We start from the raw sequence: 22,563 nt of genomic DNA on the forward strand, positions 1-22,563 counted from the left end.
CCTGCCTCCTTTCACGACCCGTCTCCTCATTCTATCACCCTGTGACAATTACCGACAGTTAGATCATGGGTCTCAGTACATTAGAAGACAATCATAGTCATCAGGGAATACTTCCTGAGGGAGGCTTTCATTAATTGTAAAGTTTACTGAGGAGGGCAAAAGATTGTTGCTGTATTCCATGCGTATGAGTGGCTCTGGGTAAAGACTCAGCTCTTGAAAGGAGAATTGCTGAGGAATGAGGCTGTAGATAGGTCAGTTTACTCAACCGAGAGTATTCTAGAAGGTTTTTGTAGTTCGTATGGCCTTTGGCGTTAGCTCAGACCCTAGGTCAGATGCTTCCTCTGCAGTTAGTTCCCCAGCGATGTGACCATGGGCAAGCTGCTCACCTGTTAAATAGGGATGAGACTGTATGTCCTTGATTTCTAAGACCACTCAGTTTAATAACTCCTTGGAGGACATGATGGAAACATTTCCTCTTTAAATTATCACTTGTAGCCAGTTCTATGATGTTTCCTGGTTGTAGAAATGTTAATGTGACTTTTTAAAAAAGTGTGTTTTAGAAACAAAGCAATATGATAATACTCAATCTCGGGATGTTGGGAAGATTAATAAGGTAGTGTATGTTAAGTGCCCATCCCAATTTAGTATTAAGTAAATTGTAGTTATTATTAACAGATGAAAGGACATGAAAAATAATTTGATTGGGAACATCTGTAAAAAGAATTTTAAATGACAAGGTCATAATGTGACCAGGATCTGAAATTGGACTAGAATGAGGGGAAAGAAGACAAAAGTTCAAGTAATATTATAGAGGTAATTGAGTGTGTAAATCAGGAGCAAGTTTTACCTCTTTACGGATAAAATTTTCCCTTTTTTGATGAGTTTATGGTATATGTTCCATTATAAACACAGGGAATGTGGCAGTTGTGGAATAAATTCATTCTTTTGTTATCTTCTGGGCCTTCTACAGTATTCCTGAACTTGCCACCACATAAGCTGCAAATCACAAAAAATAACATATTGGCTAACTCATAGATAACAAACATGTGCTTTATATTGTTATTTTATTTTTGTCTTGTTTTTGTTTTGTTGTGGGGGAGGGGTGGCTGGCTGGCTAGGGATTTCTCATTAGTTTATTAGTTTAGTTCCTTGGCCAGGAAAATCTTGGCCTCGGTTTCAAACATCTTTATGTTTCGATTAGAGTGATAACTGAAGTTTTAGCTCTTCTTTCTTTTCTTTCTTTTTTTTTGCCCCAGGTCCAGCAAGACTATGAACCTCTGTTCCAAATGCTTTGCTGGTAAGTGCAGAAAAAGGGTTTTCAATTTATTTTTATTTTTCTTCTTTTGGTTGTTTTTAAGACCGTCTAAATTATTTTAAGACTGTCTTCTTCTGGGTTTATGCATGGGTTTTTATTTTCTTTGCTTGTGTGTGAAAGCAGTTTCTCTTCACCAAGTTGCTTTATATATTTGTTTAGATCTGTTGAAACAGTCTTCCCTGAGTGAAATGAAATCTTATGTGTACTTGTTTCAAACAAACTTTCCTCAGTTTACGGTTGTTGGACTATAGTGGAATTGTAAACACTCATGTTATAGAAGGGTTTTATATATATATATTCATCTTTGATGTTGACTTGAATGATTAATGGTGAAGGTTGCTTTTACCAATGATAATACAAGAGAAAGAACATTTTCATATTGGAGTCAGAGAATAATGCTGAATTGGCTTTTCTAATTCAGACCCTCATTGAAATCATCTTGGGTAAGTCACTTAACCTCTTTGGGCATTAGATTGATCTAACATGAAGGGCTTAGACTTGATGTTTGCCAAGGGCCATTTCCACCCCGTAAATGCTGATTGATTGACTCCTTGAGTTATGACTCCTTCGTGAAGTTAATGGGCTTCCCTCATAGCTCAGTTGGTAAAGAATCTGCCTGCAATACAGGAGACTGGTTCGATTCCTGGGTTGGGAAGATCTGCTGGAGGGGGATAGGCTACCCACTCCACTATTCTTGGGCTTCCCTGGTGGCTCAGCTGATAAAGAATCCACCTGCAGTGCGGGAGACCTGGGTTTGATCCCTGGGTTGGGAAGATTCCCCTGGAGAAGGGAACGGCTACCCACTTCAGTATTCTGGCCTGGAGAATTCCATGGACTAGTCAGTCCTTGGGGTCACAGAGAGTCGGACACGACTGAGTGACTTTCACTTTCACGAAGTTAAAACTTCAAGATTTTTTGTTTGTTTTTTAAGACTCCATATCTAATGATCTTATATAAGTCTTTACTAATTAGGATATGTTTACCTTTCATTATTACATTTTTTAATTACTTTATTATTTTGTCAAAGACAAACCAGCACACAAGTTAGGGTAAGGACAGATTTTAATCAGTAACACACTGCTATAGTAGGGAAGAGGGGACTTGTCTAGAGGGAACTGGGCATTTTAAAGGGAGAATGAGGGAGTAGGGGAGGGATTGCTATCTTGTCTCAGGATGATCAGGGGAGTAGAAAAATCACAAAGGGCTGGTTATTGTAAATGATGATTAGCCTGGCTGTGTCTGTTAGTTGACAGTTATTGAAGTTAGGATTTTATCCTCCTACGTAGACTGAGAGATTGAAGCCCTGTTCTTCCCAATGATTACAGTTAGAGAAATGGCTTTCATGTCCTTGAGAAGGACACTGCTGAGTGATTGAATTGTTAAGAGATACACATACATCTCAAAGGGGGACAAAGGAAGGATTCACATTTTAAACCACTTTAAGTAAATGCTATAGGCCAGGGTAGTCAGGGGCCTATGGTCAGCTTTTGGCTAGAACAAATCTTAAATTCTTTTGGCAGCTTTGAGCTTTCGCAGAAAGGCACTTTAAATAGGAGGGACTAGGACCATCCTCGGGATGGGTCCTTGAGCTGTTAAAAACTGTATTAGTGGTTATTTAAATCTGTTAGCGTGGGGGATATGAGTATATGAAGTCATTTGTGTTGAGACTCTAGTTTTTATAGGCCAAGGTTGAAGCATGGTTGAGAAGAGGACGGACCCTGCCTGGGATTGGGTTGAGGAGAGAACCTTTGTCAGTATTCATCTTCTATTCACTGTGCTATTGGACAAAGAAGTAATCATAGTGTGATCTTCAGACCTTTATGCCTAAACTAGGTGATAGGCTGGATGGAGTTGTGGGGAGGTTGGGAAAGTTGGCAGTTTGTTTCTGTTAAAAGTCTGGAATTTGTCAAATTCTTTAGATTTTTAAAAGGAAAAGGTACTGGTAAGTAGTTTTTATTCAACTTTTAACAGAATCTCTGCCATGTTAAGTGAATGTGTTCTGCTTTTCTTGCTCTGCTTATCTGCAATAACAGATATGAAGAAATGCTTTCTCACTGGTGAGAATTTATGGTTCAGATGGTAAAGAATCTGCCTGCAATGCAGGAGACCCAGGTTCAGTCCTTGGGTTGGGAAGATCCTCTGCAGAAGGGAACGGCTGCCCACTCCAGTATTCTTGCCTGGGGAATTCCATGGACAGGAGCCTGGCCAGCTACAGCCCGTGGGGTCACAAAGTCAGTTATGACTGAGAGACTTAGAACTTTCGTGTTTCCATTTGTAGTAAAAATGGCGTAGCAGTGAGAGAAAATGTGTATTGTGTGTCTTTCTGCATGTAAAACTAGTTCCGCCATATAATTCAGTGAAGTGTAGCTGGGGGGAAAAGTCAGGTACCTTGAGTCAGGTGGTTCACGTCCAATACTCAAAGAACTGTCTCATGTCCCTAAATAAATATAAAATTTAAAAATTATCAATGAAGATGGTTCAGCCATGTTTCTTTGGATTTGTTACAGTTTTATTTTCTATGGTTATCATTATATTTTGAATCTCTGGTGGTCTGTGTCCATTTACTCTTTATACAGCTTTGTTATTTTTGCTTTTAAAAATATTGAGAATATTTTCAAGTGTGTAATGAAAATATTCTCTCATTTCTTCTTTATCTCTACCCCTCTGCTCCTGATTTCCCCAACCTCAGTTGGAAGGAGTGACTCATAAACAACATCTTGCTTGCTGAAGCAGCATTTGGTGTTCTTGTTGAAATTCAAAAGAATAAAGATCATTGATCTTTAATGATACAGTGGTGGATTTTGTTAGTGTATGAAGATAAAGTATAGAAATGCATTATTGCAGCAGAGGCATGAGATGTGCAAGACAGCATGAAGATTACTTTGTCGAAAAGCCACTGTGATTTTAAATAGTCTTTTAAAGTGTATCTTAAAGTGTACAATATACCTTAAAAGGTGGAAAAGTTACTTTAAAAATAGCTGTTGTGTACCATTAGGTTAGTTAGAGATTTTTCAAGATTCATTTTCAAAACTATGTGGTGGGAAAGTGAGTTTGTTACAACATATTTGCATTAAATTGAATGAAATGAGTAAAAATATTTAAAGTCTTGTCTAGTTTTAACTTTTTCTATCCCCTTTATAATATGTTACTGCCATACTATTGTTTTTCATTAAACATTTCATATTGGCTTTTTGTACGGCTTTACTTAACAAATCAGTAAATATTTATAATAGCAAAAAATTTCCTGACATGGTACTGATAGTTATATTAGGATGATATAAACATTTTGTTGGTTGAAACACTACTTTTTAATGCAGTTTTTCAAACTGTGTGTTGTGGATCATTAGTGGGTATAGAAATCAATTTAGCATTTAAAATTTGAGTACAATGGAAAACAGTCTGAGTGCATCACAAATATCAAGGGTAAGGTATTATTTGTGAAATTTCTGAGATACATATATAAATGAAAATAATGTGCAGTGGGTTGTGATATAAATATATTACAATGGAATATGGTTTAAAAAGTTTAAACCCACTGAATTGCAGAAATTCATTGGAAAGTCATTGAGTTACTGGAGATCTCATTCTCTTTGGAAAATAGGGCATATTTCCTTTCTATTTTTAGGCAAAGTGTTAACCAGCTGATTTATGGTCTTTGTTTGCTCTGAACTCTTGACTAATTTGGATTATGTGATTTTCTGTGTGGAAGCATGAACTAATCCCAATTGCCTTGAGCTGTGTTAAGGTGTACAATATCCTAGCATAGCAAAGGTCAGGCATAGCATCTGAAGGATGGTCTTGCTTCTTACAACTATAGAAATGCCTGGGGTGTTATTTTCTGTTTGAGTGCAAACTCATTTTATGAATTTTTGAGTTTTAGATACCAGTTGATATAGATTTTTAGGGACATTTAGTATCAAAGTCACAACGACCTCCTGTACTACACTGTATTGAAGCTCAGCTATCATTGAAGCAATGCTTTTCACAGAATGAGTTTGCTGAAAAAAGTATATATGACAGAAACATCAAACAGGATGATCACAAGTGGGGAAGGCAGAGGTTTTAATGACCTGACTGAAGTAACTCATCTCTACCATCCTTGGAAATGCTTGCTCTGGGGGGCAGCGGAGTCTGGTAGCCAGAGAGTAGCTGTGATCCGTGGACCGTTACAAAGGAGTGAGCCTGAAGATCGTTTCCAAGGGATGGGAGATTGTTTCAGTAGATTCTTTGATGACAGATGCTTATCAGAAGACAAACTTAACAAGTGCTGAGTGTAAAAAGAACCAGTTTGTTCTTGTGGACCTTTAGATTGCATATATGTGGTTTTTAATAATTTTTAGCAGTTTCTTAAAAAAAAAAAAGGGACCTTAAAATGTCTGTTTATTGACTGACAGAAGTAGTTCATTGCGAAATCAAAGTAAGCAGGTTCTTTTAAACTGCAGACATGATTTTGAATGTATTGTTCCATTTAAGCCTAACTTTTAAGAAACTTGCTATTCCGTGATTCATGTAAAATTGGAAAAATAAGGGAGAGATGATTAATCACAGTGCAAGAAGTTGTTGTTTTCTAAGCCTTTTATAGAGTTGTGTATGCTAAGTTGCTTCAGTTGTGTTCGACTCTTTGTGACCACATGGACTGTAGCTGGCCAGTCTCCTCTGTCCGTGGGATTCTCCAGGTAAGAATACTTGCATGGGTTGCCATGCCCTCCAGGGGATCTTTCTGACCCAGCGATCAAATCTCCTGTTCCTGCATTGCAGGCAGATTCTTTACTGCTGAGCCACTAGAGAAGCCCAATTTATAGAATATTTCCTTTAAAAAGTAATACTTTTAATTCATTACTATGTCAGTTTACACAAAAGGGTAAAACTAGAAGAGCTAAAGTGTGAGGGGTGTTTTGTCAGTTGACGATTAATTAAAGCAGATAAATCATCTCTTAAATTATAAGCTAATGGTTGATTTAATATTCTGAAAATTAGTTTCAGTGTAACTTTTCAGATATATATTTCTTAGTGGAAATAGTTAAGCATACTTTCGCTTCGTAATTAGTTAGTTGTGTTTGTGCCTTGTTAGTGGTGAAGAACATTGTGATAAAGAAAGAAAATGATACATGTCATTTAGGAAGCATGTTCTAGTATGACTCTAGAGATAACTGTACTTGATTTCATAGGAATCTGTTTTCAGGTCCCTATTCACATGAATAAGCTTAGATGTTGCGTTCTGATATTTAACACTGGAGAAAAATGTTATCAATGAATATATTTGTTAGTAGCCTTTGTCAGCTGGGAGAAAATTATTAACTTTGCATAGTAATATCATCTTCACTTTATTTCTTGATATTGTTTTACTTATTGTTTTAAATTTAAAGTGGACTTTGGAGAGAGGCTTTAAGGGATTGAAATACCTAGTATTAAAGTAGGGTTTCTTTTTCCTCACTGCTGCATATGTTGTATCCAGTCTGAAAATTACCAAGCTTGTTCATTGCTGTCTAATCTTCTGTATAAATCCAAAGTGATTCGAGTTTCATAATTTCTGCTCTTAACATGCCATTAGCTTGTTTGTGATTTTTTTTTCCCTTTTAAAAATAATATTATTTAATGCTGATTGAAGTATGTGTTGTATACTGTTTTTAGACAATGCATAATTTATATGTATTTAGTTGCATGGGATAAAGCTGAGTGGAGGTTATGTGAAAAATTTAATTTTGGTAGTCTCAGGGTAAGTATTTGGGGGAATTTTAATTAATTTTGACTTTGTATGTTGAGACTTTTATTATTAAGTAATTGCAAAAATTACAAATTTTTAAAAAGTTAAGTGCATTCTACTTATATCTGACAGACTCCAGAAGTGGTTAGTTTCTTTCTGGAATGAGCAAAATAAAGTTGGCTGTAGCTAGCAGCAGAGGGAATCTCAGTGTTGACATCCAGGGTAAATGATACAGCAGTGGTGGGCATGAGATGGGGAATGGTAGTTAAGCCAAATGCAAGCAGTTTTCCTCGAGGTGACTTGAGTTTCATGGTACTTTTCAGAACAGGGCAATAACAAGCAAACTGTTTCCTCATGAATCTGAGACTCTTAGTGCTTTGGAGTTACACTCTAATTTCTTTTCTGCTTCCATGTCCTGTTAGACGTTTAGAGTAGAAGTGGCCTGATTCTGGTCACTTTTGAAAGGAAGAATGGTATCAGTAGGTTACAGCTGAGTTTTGAGGATGAACAGTAAGAGGAACTTAGTGAATCTGAATATTTTAAGCACTTCTTCTAATGCATGTTCTCTTTTAGAAATTGTGGGAATCATGTATCCATCAGTAAAATAGAATAAACATAACACCCACTCTGAGTATTTTATAGGATGGTGGAATTTGAGCAGGATAGTAGAATCTGTATGCTTGTCATAGGTCGATTTTTCAAATCACCTTTTCCCAGAAGAAAGGCAGCTGCTGCTCTTAAAATGAAGCATTTGAATAGGGTATTTATATTTTTGTAGTTCTGTTAACTTGATTACTGTTGTATATGCTTTGATTTCTTTAAAGCCAAAAATCCAAGAAAGATTACTCAAGTATAACACACACATTGTCATGTATTTGCTAGTTCAGTTCCGTCACTCAGTTGTGTCCGACTCTTTGTGACCCCATGGACTGCAGCACGCCAGGCCTCCCTGTCCATCACCAACTCCCAGAGTTTACTCAAACTCATGTCCATTGAGTCAGTGATGCCATCCAGCCATCTCATCCTCTGTCGTCCCCTTCTCCTCCTGCCTTCAGTCTTTCCCAGCATCAGGGTCTTTTCAAATGTGAGTCAGTTCTTCCCATCAGGTGGCCAAAGTATTGGAGTTTCAGCTTCAGCATGAGTCCTTCCAGTGAATATTCAGGACTGATTTCCTTTAGGATGGACTGGTTGGATCTCCTTGCAGTCCAAGGGACTCTCAAGAGTCTTCTCCAGCACCACAGTTCAAAAGCATCAATTCTTCTGAGCTCAGCTTTCTTTATAGTCCAACTCTCACATCCATACACGACTACTGGAAAAACCACAGCCTTGACTAGACAGACCTTTGTTGGCAAAGTAATGTCTCTGCTTTTTAATATGCTGTCTATGTTAGTCATAACTTTTCTTCCAAGGAGCAAGTGTCTTTTGATTTCATGGCTGCAGGCACCATCTGCAGTGATTTTAGAGCCCCCCAAAATAAAGTCTGTCACTGTTTCCCCATCTGTTTGCCATAAAGTGATGGGACCAGATGCCATGATCTTAGTTTTCTGAATGTTGAGTTTTAAGCCAACTTTTTCACTCTCCTATTTCACTTTCATCAAGAACCTCTTTAGTTCTTCGTTTTCTGCCATAAGGGTGGTGTCATCTGCATATCGGAGGTTATTGATATTTCTCCCGGCAATCTTGATTCCAGCTTGTGCTTCCTCCAGCCCACCGTTTCTCATGATGTACTCTGCATATAAGTTAAATAAGCAGGGTGACAATATACAGCCTTGGCGTACTCCTTTCCCTATTTGGAACCAGTCTGTTGTTCCATGTCCAGTTCTAACTGTTGCTTCTTGACTGCATACAGATTTCTTAGGAGGCAGGTCAGGTGGTCTGGTATTCCCATCTCTTGAAGAATTTTCCACAGTTTGTGGTGATCCACACAGTCAAAGGCTTTGTCAGTAACACAGAAGTAGGTGTTTTTCTAGAACTCTCTTGCTTTTTCAGTGATCCAAGGGATGTTGGCAATTTGATCTCTGGTTCCTCTGCCTTTTCTAAATCCAGCTTGAACATCTGGAAATTGTCAGTTCACATACTGTTGAAGCCTGGCTTGGAGAATTTTGAGCATTACTTTGCTAGTGTGTGAGATGAGTGCAATTGTGCGGTAGTTTGAGCATTCTTTGGCATTGCCTTTCTTTGGGATTGAAATGAAAACTGACCTTTTCCAGTCCTGTGGCCACTGCTGAGTTTTCCAAATTTGCTGGCATATTGAGTGCAGCACTTTCACAGCATCATCTTTCAGGATTTGAAATAGCTCAACTGAAATTCCATCACCTCCACTAGCTTTGTTGGTAGTGATGCTTCCTAAAGCCCACTTGACTTCGCATTTCAGGATGTCTGGCTCTAGGTGAGTGATCACACCATCGTGGTTATCTGGGTCATGAAGATCTTTTTTGTATAGTTCTGTGTATTCATGCCACCTCTTGTTATAAAATCTTCTGCTTCTGTTAGGTCCATACCATTTGGGTCCTTTATTGTGCCCATCTTTTCTTGAAAAGTTCCCTTGGTATCTCTAATTTTCTTGAAGAGATCTCTAGTCTTTCCCATTCTATTGTTTTCCTCTATTTCTTTGCATTGGTCACTGAGGAAGGCTTTCTTATCTCTCCTTGTTGTCCTTTGGAACTCTGCATTCAAATGGGTTTATCTTTCCTTTTCTCCTTTGCCTTTTGCTTCTCTTCTTTTCATAGCTGTTTGTAACGCCTCCTCAGATAACCATTTTGCCTTTTCGCATTTCTTTTTCTTGGGGATGGTCTTGATCACTGCCTCCTGTACAATATCATGAATCTCCATCCATAGTTCTTCAGGCACTCTATCAGATCTAATCCCTTGAATCTGTTACTTCCACTGTATAGTTGTAAGGGATTTGATTTAGGTCACACCTAAATGGTCTAGTGGTTTTCCCTACATTCTTCAATTTAAGTCTGAATTTGGCAATAAGGAGTTCATGATCTGAGCCACAGTCAGCTCCCAGTCTTGTTCTTGCTGACTGTATAGAGCTTCTCCATCTTTGGCTGCAAAGAATATAATCAGTCTGATTTCGATATTGACCATCTGGTGATGTCCATGTGTAGAGTCTTCTCTTGTGTTGTTGGAAGAGGGTGTTTGCTATGACCAGTGCGTTCTCTTGGCAAAAGTTTGTTAGCCTTTGCCTTGCTTCATTTTACATTTGTTAGAGAGAGACAGTTTAGCTCATCAGATTCTCTGAACCATTTTAGTGGGTATCTGTCTAGTGTGGATGTCTGAAATTCAGAATATTATAGAAAGTAGTATAATAAATGTCCCCAAGCTAACCCAGAATTAGTAAACATTTTGTAGTTTTTTTTTTCGCTCCATAAGATATCTTACAAGGGAACTAAAATCTTAACAGTTTTCTTTTACCGTAGTCAGTCATCCTTTTTTTACCTTGGAGATAATTGTTACGCTTCTTATCTTTATATTTTTTTACTATGAATAGGTATTTATATAAACAATGTGTGATTCTGTTTTTAATATGTAAAAGTGGTTTGTTACACTACTTATTCTGCAACTTGTATTTATTATTATTCTTGGCCACATGGAATGTGGGGTCTCAGTTGCCTGACCAGGGATTGAACCTTCACCCCCTGCTTTGGAAGCATAGCGTCTTAACTACTGGACCACCAGGGAAGTCCCTGTATTTTTCAAAGTAATGCTTTTCCAAACTAATCATGTTGACACATGTTGCTCTGGTTCATGTTAACTATTACAATCTATTATCACAAAAATCTTAGTTTCCTGGAACAGACTTAGTTTATGATTTTTGTTTCTTAATTTCCTGTGACAGTCTCAGTTTATGATTTTTGTGTCAGTGAAATTAGTATTATCCTTTTGTACTTCTCCGTGCCCCAGTTTGGTTGATAAATTATTGGTCACCTTCATTATACTCTGCTCCAGTTTATCTGGTCCTCTGCCGATGGACAGACATATAAGTTGATTTTCAACTACTGTTTTTATACCACAGTTGTAATGACCTCCTGTTCTCTCTGTCTTTCTCTTTCTCTGTTTTAACACTTGTTTGAATATGTAACACTGTATCTGTATTAGACACCCTATCTCTGTGATGTAGCTTCCTTGCTCTCAATTGAAAGCAAGTCAGAGGCAGCAGGTCCTTCGGCTTTGATTAGCAAAGCTGAACTCTGGCAACCTTTTCTGACCTCTTAGTCTATAGCAGTTTGCTGTCTTACTAATAAGCATTTTAAAATTGTGTGGTTAATTATTATGCTGCTGCTGCTAAGTCACTTCAGTCATGTCCGACTCTGTGGGACCCCATAGACGGCAGCTCACCAGGCTCCTCCATCCCTGGGATTCTCCAGGCAAGAATATTGGAGTGAGTTGCCATTTCCTTCTCCAGTTATTATGCTAGTCAAGAGAAATTGAAGATGATCTTGTTATGGAAATTATGTCAAAAATAGTTGTTGCATTTCTAATGGGAAACAAAATGCTCAGTGCTTTAAAGAGCAGAAAGACAACTTGTTTTAGGCCTTAAGTAGAAAAATTGTGACCGTGTGTCATTGTTTTAGGTAAAGAGGAGGAAATTTAATAGTGTTTTAAGATAGTTTGGCACTATTTCTTGAACTTATCTCTGCCCACGTTATTCGTCTACAGCTGTGGTCTCTAATGGTGATGGTGCACAGGATTGTTGGAATTTCTCCTAAGATTTGTTTTTATCATTCTTTAAAAATTGCTGGTTTTTATGATGTATACAGTTTTACTGGTATCAGTTTCCTAACGTTGCTATAACTAATTACCACAAATTTGGTGGCTTAAAACAACAGAAATTTGTTCTCTCAGAGTTTTGGAGGCCAGAAGTCTGAAATCAAGATGTCAACCACAGGGCTGGTTCCTCCTGGAGCCTCTGAGAGAGAATCTCTTCCTTGCCTCTCCTAGCTTCCGTTTGCTGCCAAGCATCCTTGGCTTGTGGATGCGTTACTGCAGTCTGCCTTTATTCACACATGGCTTTCTCACCTGCGTGTGTCAGTCTTGTATGAGGATGAGTGTCATTGGATTTAGGGCTCCACCCTTACTTGGGATGATCTTATCTAAAAGATCCTTTATTATGTTTGCAAACATCCTATTTCCAAATAAGATTATTACATTCACTGGTTCCAGGTGGACCTTCTTTTTTTTTTTTTTTGGGCGGAGGGTGGTTGTGAAGGGGGCACACCATTTAACGGGGGCTTCCCATGTGGCTCAGTGGTAATGAATCCGCCTGCAGTGCAGGAGATGCCAGAGATGTGGGTTCGATCCCTGGGTCAAGAAGATCCCTTGGAGTAGGAAATGGCAACCTGCTCCAGTATTCTTGCCTGGGGAATTACATGGACAGAGGAGCCTGGTGGGCTACAGTCCATGGGGTTGCAAAGAGTTGGACATGACTGAACTGAGTACGCATAACATTTAATCCACTGTGGTGTTGAAGACTCTTGAGAGTCCCTTGGACTGCAAGGAGATCCAATCAGTCCATCCTAAAGGAAATCAGTCCTGAGTGTTCATTGGAAGGACTGATGTTGAAGCTGAAACTCCAATACTTTGGCCACCTCATGGGAAGAGTTGACTCATTGGAAAAGACCCTAATGCTGGGAAGGATTGGGGGCAGGAGGAGAAGGGGACGACAGAGGATGAGATGGTTGGATGGCATCACCGACTCGATGGACATGGGTTTGGGTGAACTCCGAGAGTTGGTGATGGACTGGGAGGCCTGGCGTGCTGCGATTCATGGGGTCGCAAAGAGTCAGACACGAGTGAGCGACTGAACTGAACTGAGGAGTATATAACTATTTTTAAAACAAAAAGACGTATAAGAGGTATGTGCTTAAATTTTCCACTGATGGGCACCTTTGTGAAAGAAGCTTGGCGACCTCCCAGGTCTGAGATCTGCTTTGGTTAGATATGATTGACTCCTTTTCATGTAATAAAGTCAGCCCTCTGTGACATGAGAAATGATGAATTCAATGCCAATGCTTCATGGTTTCAGACGAGTGCAGACTAAATAAAAATGATCACTCAGTTTTATGGGCTTCCTTTTAGATTTGGTGGGAAAATAGGTAACTCTCAGGTAGACTCAGAAAGCACCATGACACTTTTGTGCGTCGTTGGTCTTAACCCCATGTGCTGCAGGCACTTAGAGTAGTTCTTAGTCTGGTTGTTTCCTTTGTGCTTAAACTACAGGGTAACCATGAGGTTGCTTTTTGATACTTTTCTTGGTTGTACCTAATTCTTAGTCTGTAGAAGGGATGGTGGGAAAAAAGAGCATTAGTTTCAGACCATTAATGTATAACTAACATATTATCTTTAACGATACAAAATTTTGTATCATTTAAAAACCCCCCACTGCTCAGCTGGTTCTTAGTGTATCAAGTAGAGCTGACTATATGTTAATAGTCTTAAATATTGTTGCCAAGTCATGTGTGACTCTCTTGCAACCCAGTGGACTGTAGCCTGCCAGGCTCCTCTGTCCATGGGACTTTTCCAGGCGAGAATACTGGAGTGGGTTGCCATTTCCTTTTCCAGGGGATCTTCTTGACTCAGGGAATGAACTTGTGTCTTGCATTGCAGGTGGATTCTTTACCACTGAGCCACCTGGGAAGCAGTCTTAACTATTACCAAAGTTTTAAATTTCTTAATTTACTTTTAGACTAAATATTGGCTATAGAGAAGAAAAAAAAATACATTAAGCTAAGCCTTCTGGTTTGGAGAAACCCAACAAGGGTACATAATCTTAAGAAGAGAATGCCAAAAAAGGATACTTAAAATAGCAATGAAATGAGAATTACTGTTTGTAAAATAAGATGGAGGCAGTACATGGACAATTTTGTCTTATGTTTTTAATAAGGCAGTAGAATTCTGAAAAGAAGTAATTGCAGTAGTAATAACTAACATTTTTGCAGCCCTTTTATATTACAAAGCCATCTCGTACAATATTATCCCATTTGAACTTCACAGCCTTGGCGATTTTGTATCTCCATATCACAGATAAAGACACTGCAGCTCTGATGGATTAAATAATATTCCCAAGATTAAATAAATCTTAAAGCAGAGAACTGAAATTTGATTTTAGATGTTTACACACCAGTCCCTGTCTTCTACCACTATTTGATGATGTCAGCAGTGAAGGTAGCTGGTGTAGACAAGGTTGTAAACACTCTGCAAGATTGTAGCTGTTAGATTGTTTTGCATTTGTATGTAAATTAAGGTTAGACACTTTTCCTGTTCTTTTTTCCTTTAATTCAGTTGCAGTTTGTCTTTCGATCTCAAGGGAAAACTGGAGAAACAGTGCTGGAAGCTTCACTGAGTAGCTGATTTGGAAAAAGATGTGCATGTGTGATGGGGGGAGTGTTACGTCTAATCCTTTTTCTATTTTGGTGGTGAGATCTTCATTTCTTAATGTCTTTCTTGTTCTTGTTCCTAAAACTTTTAGCTTATTAACCCTGCTCTCTGCACTGCATAGTGATGCGCTGTTTTTAATTTAGTCTCCTGTGTTTTGCTTCTCAGAAGATTTTTTCAAAAATATTTGGAGGTGTGATTTAATTGCAGGGCTGTTTTGCACATTGTCCATGTGAAGGCGAAGATGAGTTTCATATTGAGACAGTGCAGCCTGCAGGTCTCGTTGGTTAAACCTTCTGGTTGGTATTCCTGTTCTCTCATGCACATGTATGCATAATAGTGTTGGGAAAAAGTCTTGTTTTGTCGTATCCATATTTAAGCAATTTGGTTGAATTATGGAGGAGCCTATCCTCAGCCTTATGTATTAGCTCATTTGGAAACCTTGTATAGTTTATTGAGACACCAGTGATTTGTTCCCTAGCCTCCCTGTGGATTTTGTTCCATATTACAATCTAATTCTACCTCTCTGTCCCATACTCCTGCACCGTTAATTTGTACATTTCAATGCAGTTTGTTTCATTGTGTGTTTTTGTAATCCAAACTGAATGTAACGAGCTGCGTGCTTTTGGGACCTGGCTTTGCCTTGCCAATTAGAACAAAGTGGTTACTGAGAAAGAGTATGTTTTAAATAAAACATGGCACCGCTTGAGTGGGACTGACACTCATTTGGGAATAAAAGAGATGGTTTTAACTCTTTGGCTCACAAAGAAGAGCCATTACTAAAGATCAGCACTTTGAGAAGGGGGAAAGAAAGGTAAATAGTTACTACCTCCATAAAATATAGTTTTGTAAATTTCCTTATGGACTAAGTATCTTTTAAAGTTTGCCATTTCAAATCTTCTTTTTTTTCATGATCAAGATGTGATAGCAACATTTTAAAAATTTCTGCAGACTTAAATTCTGCTGCAGTTTCTGAATTTTGAATTATTCATGTTTAGGAAGGTGAGGGTCTATAAAACATGTTAGCCTCTTTATTTTTCTAATATATCAAACCAAGTTTTTAATGCAGTAGAGCCCCCCTCCCCCCAAAGATAACTTGAAAATTATGAGGAAAATGTAAGATTTTTCCGTAGTGTGAGCATGTTACTTTATTTTTACATGATAAATAGAATTTTGCGCTATCAGTGACTTAAGACTATTTGGAATTTTAGCAACACTTTAATCAAATATTTAAAACACAGATGTCTTTGAATAGGTCTTTATAGGCTGATAGTTTACTAATTTGCTCCATAGGGAGCCCTCTCATAAGTTGATTCAAGTATTGTATTTATATTTACAGTTAAAAATAATAGAGTTCTGGTTTTGGCTGATATACCAGATAAGCTCTAGAATCCAACCTTGGCATAAGGAAAGCGATGAAGTCGCTTTTTGTTTTTTTTAAATGTTTTCCATTGGACTTGATTTGAAGGGAAAAACAGAACTTTATCAAAAGCTTTGAAATATAGATACCAGGGGAAAGTTACACATATAAAGACTGGTAATGGGCTTACACAAGATTTTTAACACTTATTAACCTATCCATGCAAGAGAGAACAAGAGGAATACATTTCTATGGAATAGTTAAATTAAAAAGTATAAGGTATACCCTGTTGGGGGGAAAAATGTTTCTGGAAAAGTGAGCTCTGCACTGGAAGAAGCTAGTTTAATTGGACTGAACTAGACTAAACTACACCTTTCTAACACTGTCATGTCTTGAAAGCCCTATTGATGGTTTTAAAAGAAAGTCATTATAACAATATTATTAAAGGCATTATACTCCATTTTTGAAGACTGACACTCAGAATGATAGTATTTTAAGTTAAAACAGTTTTCTGGGTAAAGAGAATTACCTTTAACACTGCCTTTTGCTGCCTTTTTAACGCAATTCTGTTGACTGAACTAACAGGCCAAGACAGAGGACTTAAAAATACTCAGTATCTTCAGAAATCACTGAATTTGCTAGCTTTGCATAAGGTGACAGTGACAGTGGTCTTTTCTTTGGCTAATATGGTTTAAGATCCAGTCGCTGTTAATTTATTCCCATGCTTGAAGCACAGATTAGTGTGAGAAAAAATTACTCTTAAAATACTTTTAACACAGATTCTGCACTTCTAATGGCAGCTGAAACCGAGATTGTTCATTTCTTCTGTGCCCATTCAGTTACTCAGTATATGTCATAAGTGTTTTATAACATTGTTTTTAGGAAGTCTAGAAATGTTAAATCTCCATTAAATCAAGAGGTATTAAGAAGTGGTGATCATGGAATATTTGATTGCAACAAATCTTACAATCTTTCCTACCTAAAACACTGGTTTATTCCAAATGTCTCTTGAATTAATGAGTTTCAAAGTAAACTGAAGTGATGGGGATAAAAACTGGCTTGTTTTTTCAGCTTTTATGTGTATCTTTCAACTTCAGTTTCCTTTCTCCTTTCATTGTAACTGTGCTGTGTTAGTAATCTTGAAGATGGAACCAGAAACAAATCTGTAACAAAGTGGCAACAACATTTTTATTTGTGAATGTTTATAAGGGATTATATGTGTTATTCTACCATCTGTTAATTCATTTGCTGATGTTTGTTACTTAAGTTTATTCTTGTTCAATAGAGTAGGTGCAGTTGACAACTTTTTGTTTTTACATGTACATTAGTATCCTTTAAGATACATTTATTACAATTATTTTAATCTTAAAATTTTCCTTAAACATGATACTTGCATTATAAATGACATTTATCTCATGTAGCAATTAAAGAATCACTAAGATGTCCTAAAAATGTTTTCTGTATCATTAGTGCTTTAAGCAGAGAAGGCAGTGGCACCCCACTCCAGGACTCTTGCCTGGAAAATCCCACGGACAGAGGAGCCTGATAGGCTACAGTCCATGGGGTCGCTAAGAGTCGGACACGACTGAGCGACTTCACTTTCACTTTTCCCTTTCATGCACTGGAGAAGGAAATGGCAACCCACTCCAGTGTTCTTGCCTGGAGAATCCTAGGGACGGCGGAGCCTGGTGGGCTGCCGTCTGTGGGGTCGCACAGAGTCGGACACGACTGAAGCAACTTAGCAGCAGCAGCAGCAGTGCTTTAAGCCCCTAAACTTCACAAGTCTTTATGTATATATATATATATATATACACACATATATACACACATATATATATAAACACACACACACACATATACACACACACATCGTCACCTCTCCCCCGCCCCCAACTTAAGGTAAAGTGTTTCATATCCTAAGATATATGTGCTCTCTGGGAATAGACCTTTTTTAGGATGTCCTTCTATCAGGTGGTCTGGTTTTATGAGATATCATGAAGCAGACAAAATTCTACTCTCAAAATTCTTAAAAGATACTGCTGGAGAAGCAGCCTGAAAAAGAAAAGAGAATAAAACCTTGTATGCTTCCTTCTGGCCAAAATTTGTCTTCGTTGAAAGGAAAGTCAAAAGCAATAAATGCAGTTTTCTTTTGGGATGAGTGAGGTGTGTTGTTTTGACACACGGTGGGTGTCACATGGAGATGGCGTCACTTACACTTTTGTAGCATTTCAGGACTTAGGTAACGACAGTGTTGTATACGTAACATTTTGTCTTTTGAGGGGTTGGGGCCAACTGCTTAGTAAATAACAATGAAGCAGGTGATTTTGGACAGTGGGAATTTTGTGTTGGAACATCATTGACATAGTCTTGTATTAGGTAGCAGTGGTAATCACTTATTGTTGTGTATATCATTGGCATAATCTTAGCAGTGGTATTCATTTATTTTTGTATATGCCAGATGGTATAATCTTTATAAGACAAAAATGAATGTCTTGCCTAAAACACTTTTAAAAAATGTATGGTTATCATATAAAATATCTGACTTTATTTTTTTGGTATTAATATTTTGAACCTGTGAAAAGCATAGCTCTTGCTTACATGCTTGTCAGACCCCTGGACACTTGAGGCACTACTGGGTATCAGTCCTTCCTTGTTAAAATTCTGTGGGCGACTCTAGTTCCAGTGTAAATCAGGATTCAGAGAACCAGCGCACCCCAATATCAGAGTGGTGTTTTTGATACCTGAAAGGGCTGGTGTCCTTTGTCTGTTTAGTGGCTGCATTGAAAGGCTGTCTGGGACCTCTGTGTGGGTTTTAGATGGAAATAAATGCAGGGTATTCAGGGTAGAGATTCCGAATAAGAGAATGGAAGGGGATGGAAAGGCACACAACAAGCCTGTTTTTTTTTTTTTTTAAACACTGCAGCGAAGGGAACCTTTTCAAAGTGTATTTGTAAAGGTCAGATTTCATGTATTTTCTACTTGTGCTCTGTATGACTGAATGAAGGCTATTTCGCTACTGGTTTATATGTAGCATGACTCGGTATTTTGTGAACACCTAACATTGTTAGCACTCTTGTCTTTGTGTGGCCTCACCCTTAAAATAGAAAACAAAGACTCAGTCTGAATTTACAGAAGCCCTTTCTTGTAGACCTTTGCTGCACAACATAAAAGTACACAACCTTAGAGGAAAAGGAATTGTTTGGAGTTTTCAAAAGCAGAACTGGGTTTTCCCCTCCCTTCATGCCCATTATAAAGTGCCAGCAAACCCTTTCTTGGTGGTTTACAGTTGTGACTTACTGTTTTTATTCTTTAGTGCCCACATCATGATTGAGGGAGAGGAAACATTAATTTTTCTTAACTAGTATCTCTTCAATTCATTGGTGATTAATTTCTCACAGCATTATCAAAGAAATTGGTTTTTTACTGCTTTGGAAACTAGCTTTTAAAAGTTTTGCATGGATGAACCTCACTGTGCCAAGTGAGATAAGCCAGTCAGAACAGGACATAACTGATTCCACTTACAGGAGGTACCTAGCTAGAGTAGTCAGATCGACAGGACAGGAAGCAGAGTGGTGGTGTCAGTGGCGGAGGGAGGGAAGGAGGATTCTAGAGATGATTGTACAAAATGCCACTAAACTGTCACTTAAAATGGTTGAGATGGTAAATTTGATGTTATGTATATTTTACCACAATTAAAAATAATAATTGAAGGAGCTGTTTAGTCTTGGATTTTAAGTATAATTTTGCTCTCCACATTTGCCAAGAATCAATCTTTGTTCCAGTTTCTTTTAAAAATCCATTATCAGTGGGAAGTTAATTGTCAATATTCCTTCTTATTCTATGCAACCAGTAAACTATTAATCTTCAGTAGGCGAGAGTGGAAACAAAGTATTTAAGAAATGAAAGTGAGAACAGAAAACTATTTTTCCCCCTCCTCTAGTTGTCTATGTAAATGATGCCATGAGAAGTATTGTGTATATATAATTTATCAAGAAAGTGTAGTGGCTTTGATTTTGGGCAGACTATTTACCTGGAATATGGAAGTCATTATACCTCCCTCACTAGGAATCAAATGACATGAGGTAGATGAAATCTCTTTAGAAAGTGTGTATTTTGTCAAAGTACTACATGCACAAAGTTGAAGTAGCCAAACTATTACATGTAATAAAAAGCCCCACCCTACCCTGCTCCCTCCAGTTTTTCCCAGATGCAGCTACTTTCGGTTCTTTTTCTTCTAAATTTATACTGTGTGTTTATGATTAGTGTACATATATTGCTACATTTTGATTGATCACTTTTAGACATTTTAAACTTTTTGCTACAATGTATATAATGTTTGCTTTTCACACCATGTTCCCCTATCCCCTTCCCCTCCAGATAATGTTTACAGTGCAGCTTTTAGTTAAATAATTATAATGCATTTACATTATTAAGGGTATATAAGTATTATGAGCTGTGGGGCATTTCAGTATAATATTTCCTTTATTTTTTCTTTTCCTGGGTATTTCCCAGATATTTTAATATTATTTCTATTTTAATTCTCTTGTATTCAGAAAATGTATTTTGTGTGAATTCAGTTCTTTTCATACTTTATTATGACTTATTTTGTAGTCCAATATGTCATGTCTTGGTAAATGTTTCATGTGTGCTTGAGAAGAAGGTACAGCCTGGTTTTGTTGAGTGATATGTTCTATAAATGCCAGCTTGGTCAGGTTGATTGATAGTGTTTGCTCAAGTGTACTATGTTTTTCTTTGTTTTTGCCTTCTTGTATTTATCAGTTATTGAGAGAGAGGTATTGAAATATCTGGCTATAAATGTATTTTTCTATTTTTTCCTCTAATAGTTCTGTCACATTTTGCTTCATATATTTTGAAACTCTTATTATTAGGTTGATAAATGTTTAGGATTTTTATGTATCTTTAGGAACTGATCCATTATTGTGAAATGACTTACTTTTATTCTAGGCAATATTTGTTTTGAAATTTACTTGGGGATTAATTTAGCTACTCAAGCTCTCTTTGGATTAATGTTAGCATGGTATGTCTTTTCCCCATCTTTACTTTTAACCTGTTTATGTTTATAATTATTAATATATGCATGTAAGTGGTTTCTCTTTAGAAACAGTGTAATAAAACATACTGATGAGCAATGCTAATATCTAGATTTGTTTTTATTCAAGGAGAAAATTTGGCTCTAGTATAGATGCTGGTGTGGAATAATTGTGCATAGATTTAAAATAAATTGAAAACTCTAAAGACACCGATTGAAGAAATTGAAGACACAAATAAATGGAAAAGTGTCTTCTTTTGATTAATTTGAAGAGTATTGTTAAAAGATTCAACTACTTAAAGCAATTTCCAGATTGATTCTGTGCATAAAATTCTAATGGCGTTTTTCACATTTTCTTCAGTTTTGTATGGAAGCACAAAAGACTCCAAATAAAACCAAGTTAATCTTGGTTAATTAAGGCTGGTTGTTACTGGTTTCAAACTGTTTACAAAGGTATAGTAATCAAAACACTATGGTACTGACATAAAAACAGACACAGACCCATGGAAAGAAATAGAGGGCCCAGATATAAGCATATCTGTTTATACAATCAACTAATCTTTGACTAGGCTGCTGAGAATATACAATGGGCAAAGAGTCTTTTTATTAAATGGTATTGAGAATACTGGACAGCCACCTTCTGTCATGTTCATGAAAATGAACTCAAAACAGATGAAACGCTTAGCTGTAAGACCTGAAACTGTAAAACTTCTGTAAGAAAGCATAGGGAAAGAAAAAGCTCTTTGCTGTTGATCTTGGCATTGGTTTTGGATATGACACCAAAAGTGCAGACAATAACACAAAAAATAAATATGACTGCATAAGTAAAAAGTTCCACACAGCAAAGGAAATCATCAACAAAATGAAAAGGCAGTATAAGTATATGGAAGGGGAGAAAATACTTGCAAGGCATGTATTTGATGAGGGTCTGCTACCTAAAATATATAAGGGATTCATATAACTCAATAGCAAACCCCTTCCAAGTAACCTGATTAAAAAATGGGCAAAGGACCTGAATAGACATTTTTTTCCCAAAAAAGCATACACATGGGTGAACGATAAAAAGAGCTGAAATATGCCAGGCAGAGACACAAACAACTGTGTCATCTCAGTTACACCTGGAATCTAAAAAAGTAATCATCAGGTCAGTACAAATCAAAATCACGGTGAGATATTACCTCACACTAGGAAGTCTATTATCAAAAAGACAAAAGATGACAAGTGTTGGTGAGCTGCATGGAGAAAAGGAAACCTTTGTATACTGTTGATGGAAATGTAAATTCGTACAGTCATTATGTAAAATATGTATAGTAAGCTTCCTCAAAAAATTAAAATAGAATTACCATATGATCCAGCAGTCCTGCTACTGGGTATATATCCAAAGGAAATCAATCAGTATCTCAAAGAGATACCTACATTCCCATTTTCATTGTTGTAGCATCATTCACACTGTAGAAACAACCTTTAGTGTCTGTCAATGTGTGAACAGATAAAATGTCACACACCCAACACCACCAATGAAATGTCACTCACTGTGACACACACACACACACACACACACACACACACACAAACACACACACACACACACACACACACACACACACACACACACGTTACTCAGCCATGAAAAAGAAGGAAACCTGCCTTTTGCAACAACCTGGATGAACCTAGAGGACATTATACTAAGTGAAATAAGCCAGCAAAGAAATAAATACTGTGTCATCTCAGTTATACCTGGAATCTGAAAGTCT

General features: G+C 37.4%; 1 protein-coding gene and 2 long non-coding RNA genes across 4 annotated transcripts in view; 2 read left to right on the forward strand and 1 right to left on the reverse strand.

The window, feature by feature from the left end:
• ZFAND3 (zinc finger AN1-type containing 3) overlaps positions 1-22,563 on the forward strand; it is a 318,359-nt gene that overhangs the window by 101,365 nt on the left and 194,431 nt on the right. For both annotated transcript variants that reach the window (XM_081523213.1, XM_081523214.1), the window contains exon 2: positions 1,257-1,297. In XM_081523213.1, the coding sequence (XP_081379339.1) occupies positions 1,257-1,297 (41 nt within the window). The remainder of the gene's footprint in view (positions 1-1,256; positions 1,298-22,563) is intronic.
• The window catches only part of LOC145518547 (uncharacterized), a 54,570-nt gene continuing 37,683 nt past the window's right edge, over positions 5,677-22,563 (reverse strand). The window contains exon 2 of the long non-coding RNA XR_014062962.1: positions 5,677-7,914. This is a non-coding gene — a long non-coding RNA (uncharacterized LOC145518547). The remainder of the gene's footprint in view (positions 7,915-22,563) is intronic.
• Positions 14,070-21,672, forward strand: LOC145518549 (uncharacterized). Its single transcript, XR_014062964.1, has 2 exons — positions 14,070-16,247; positions 20,313-21,672. It is a non-coding gene; the product is annotated as an uncharacterized LOC145518549 (long non-coding RNA).

This window comes from Giraffa tippelskirchi, chromosome 8, assembly GCF_054371585.1.
Source record: "Giraffa tippelskirchi isolate mGirTip1 chromosome 8, T2T-mGirTip1v1.2.pri, whole genome shotgun sequence".
Classification (NCBI taxonomy): domain Eukaryota; kingdom Metazoa; phylum Chordata; class Mammalia; order Artiodactyla; family Giraffidae; genus Giraffa; species Giraffa tippelskirchi.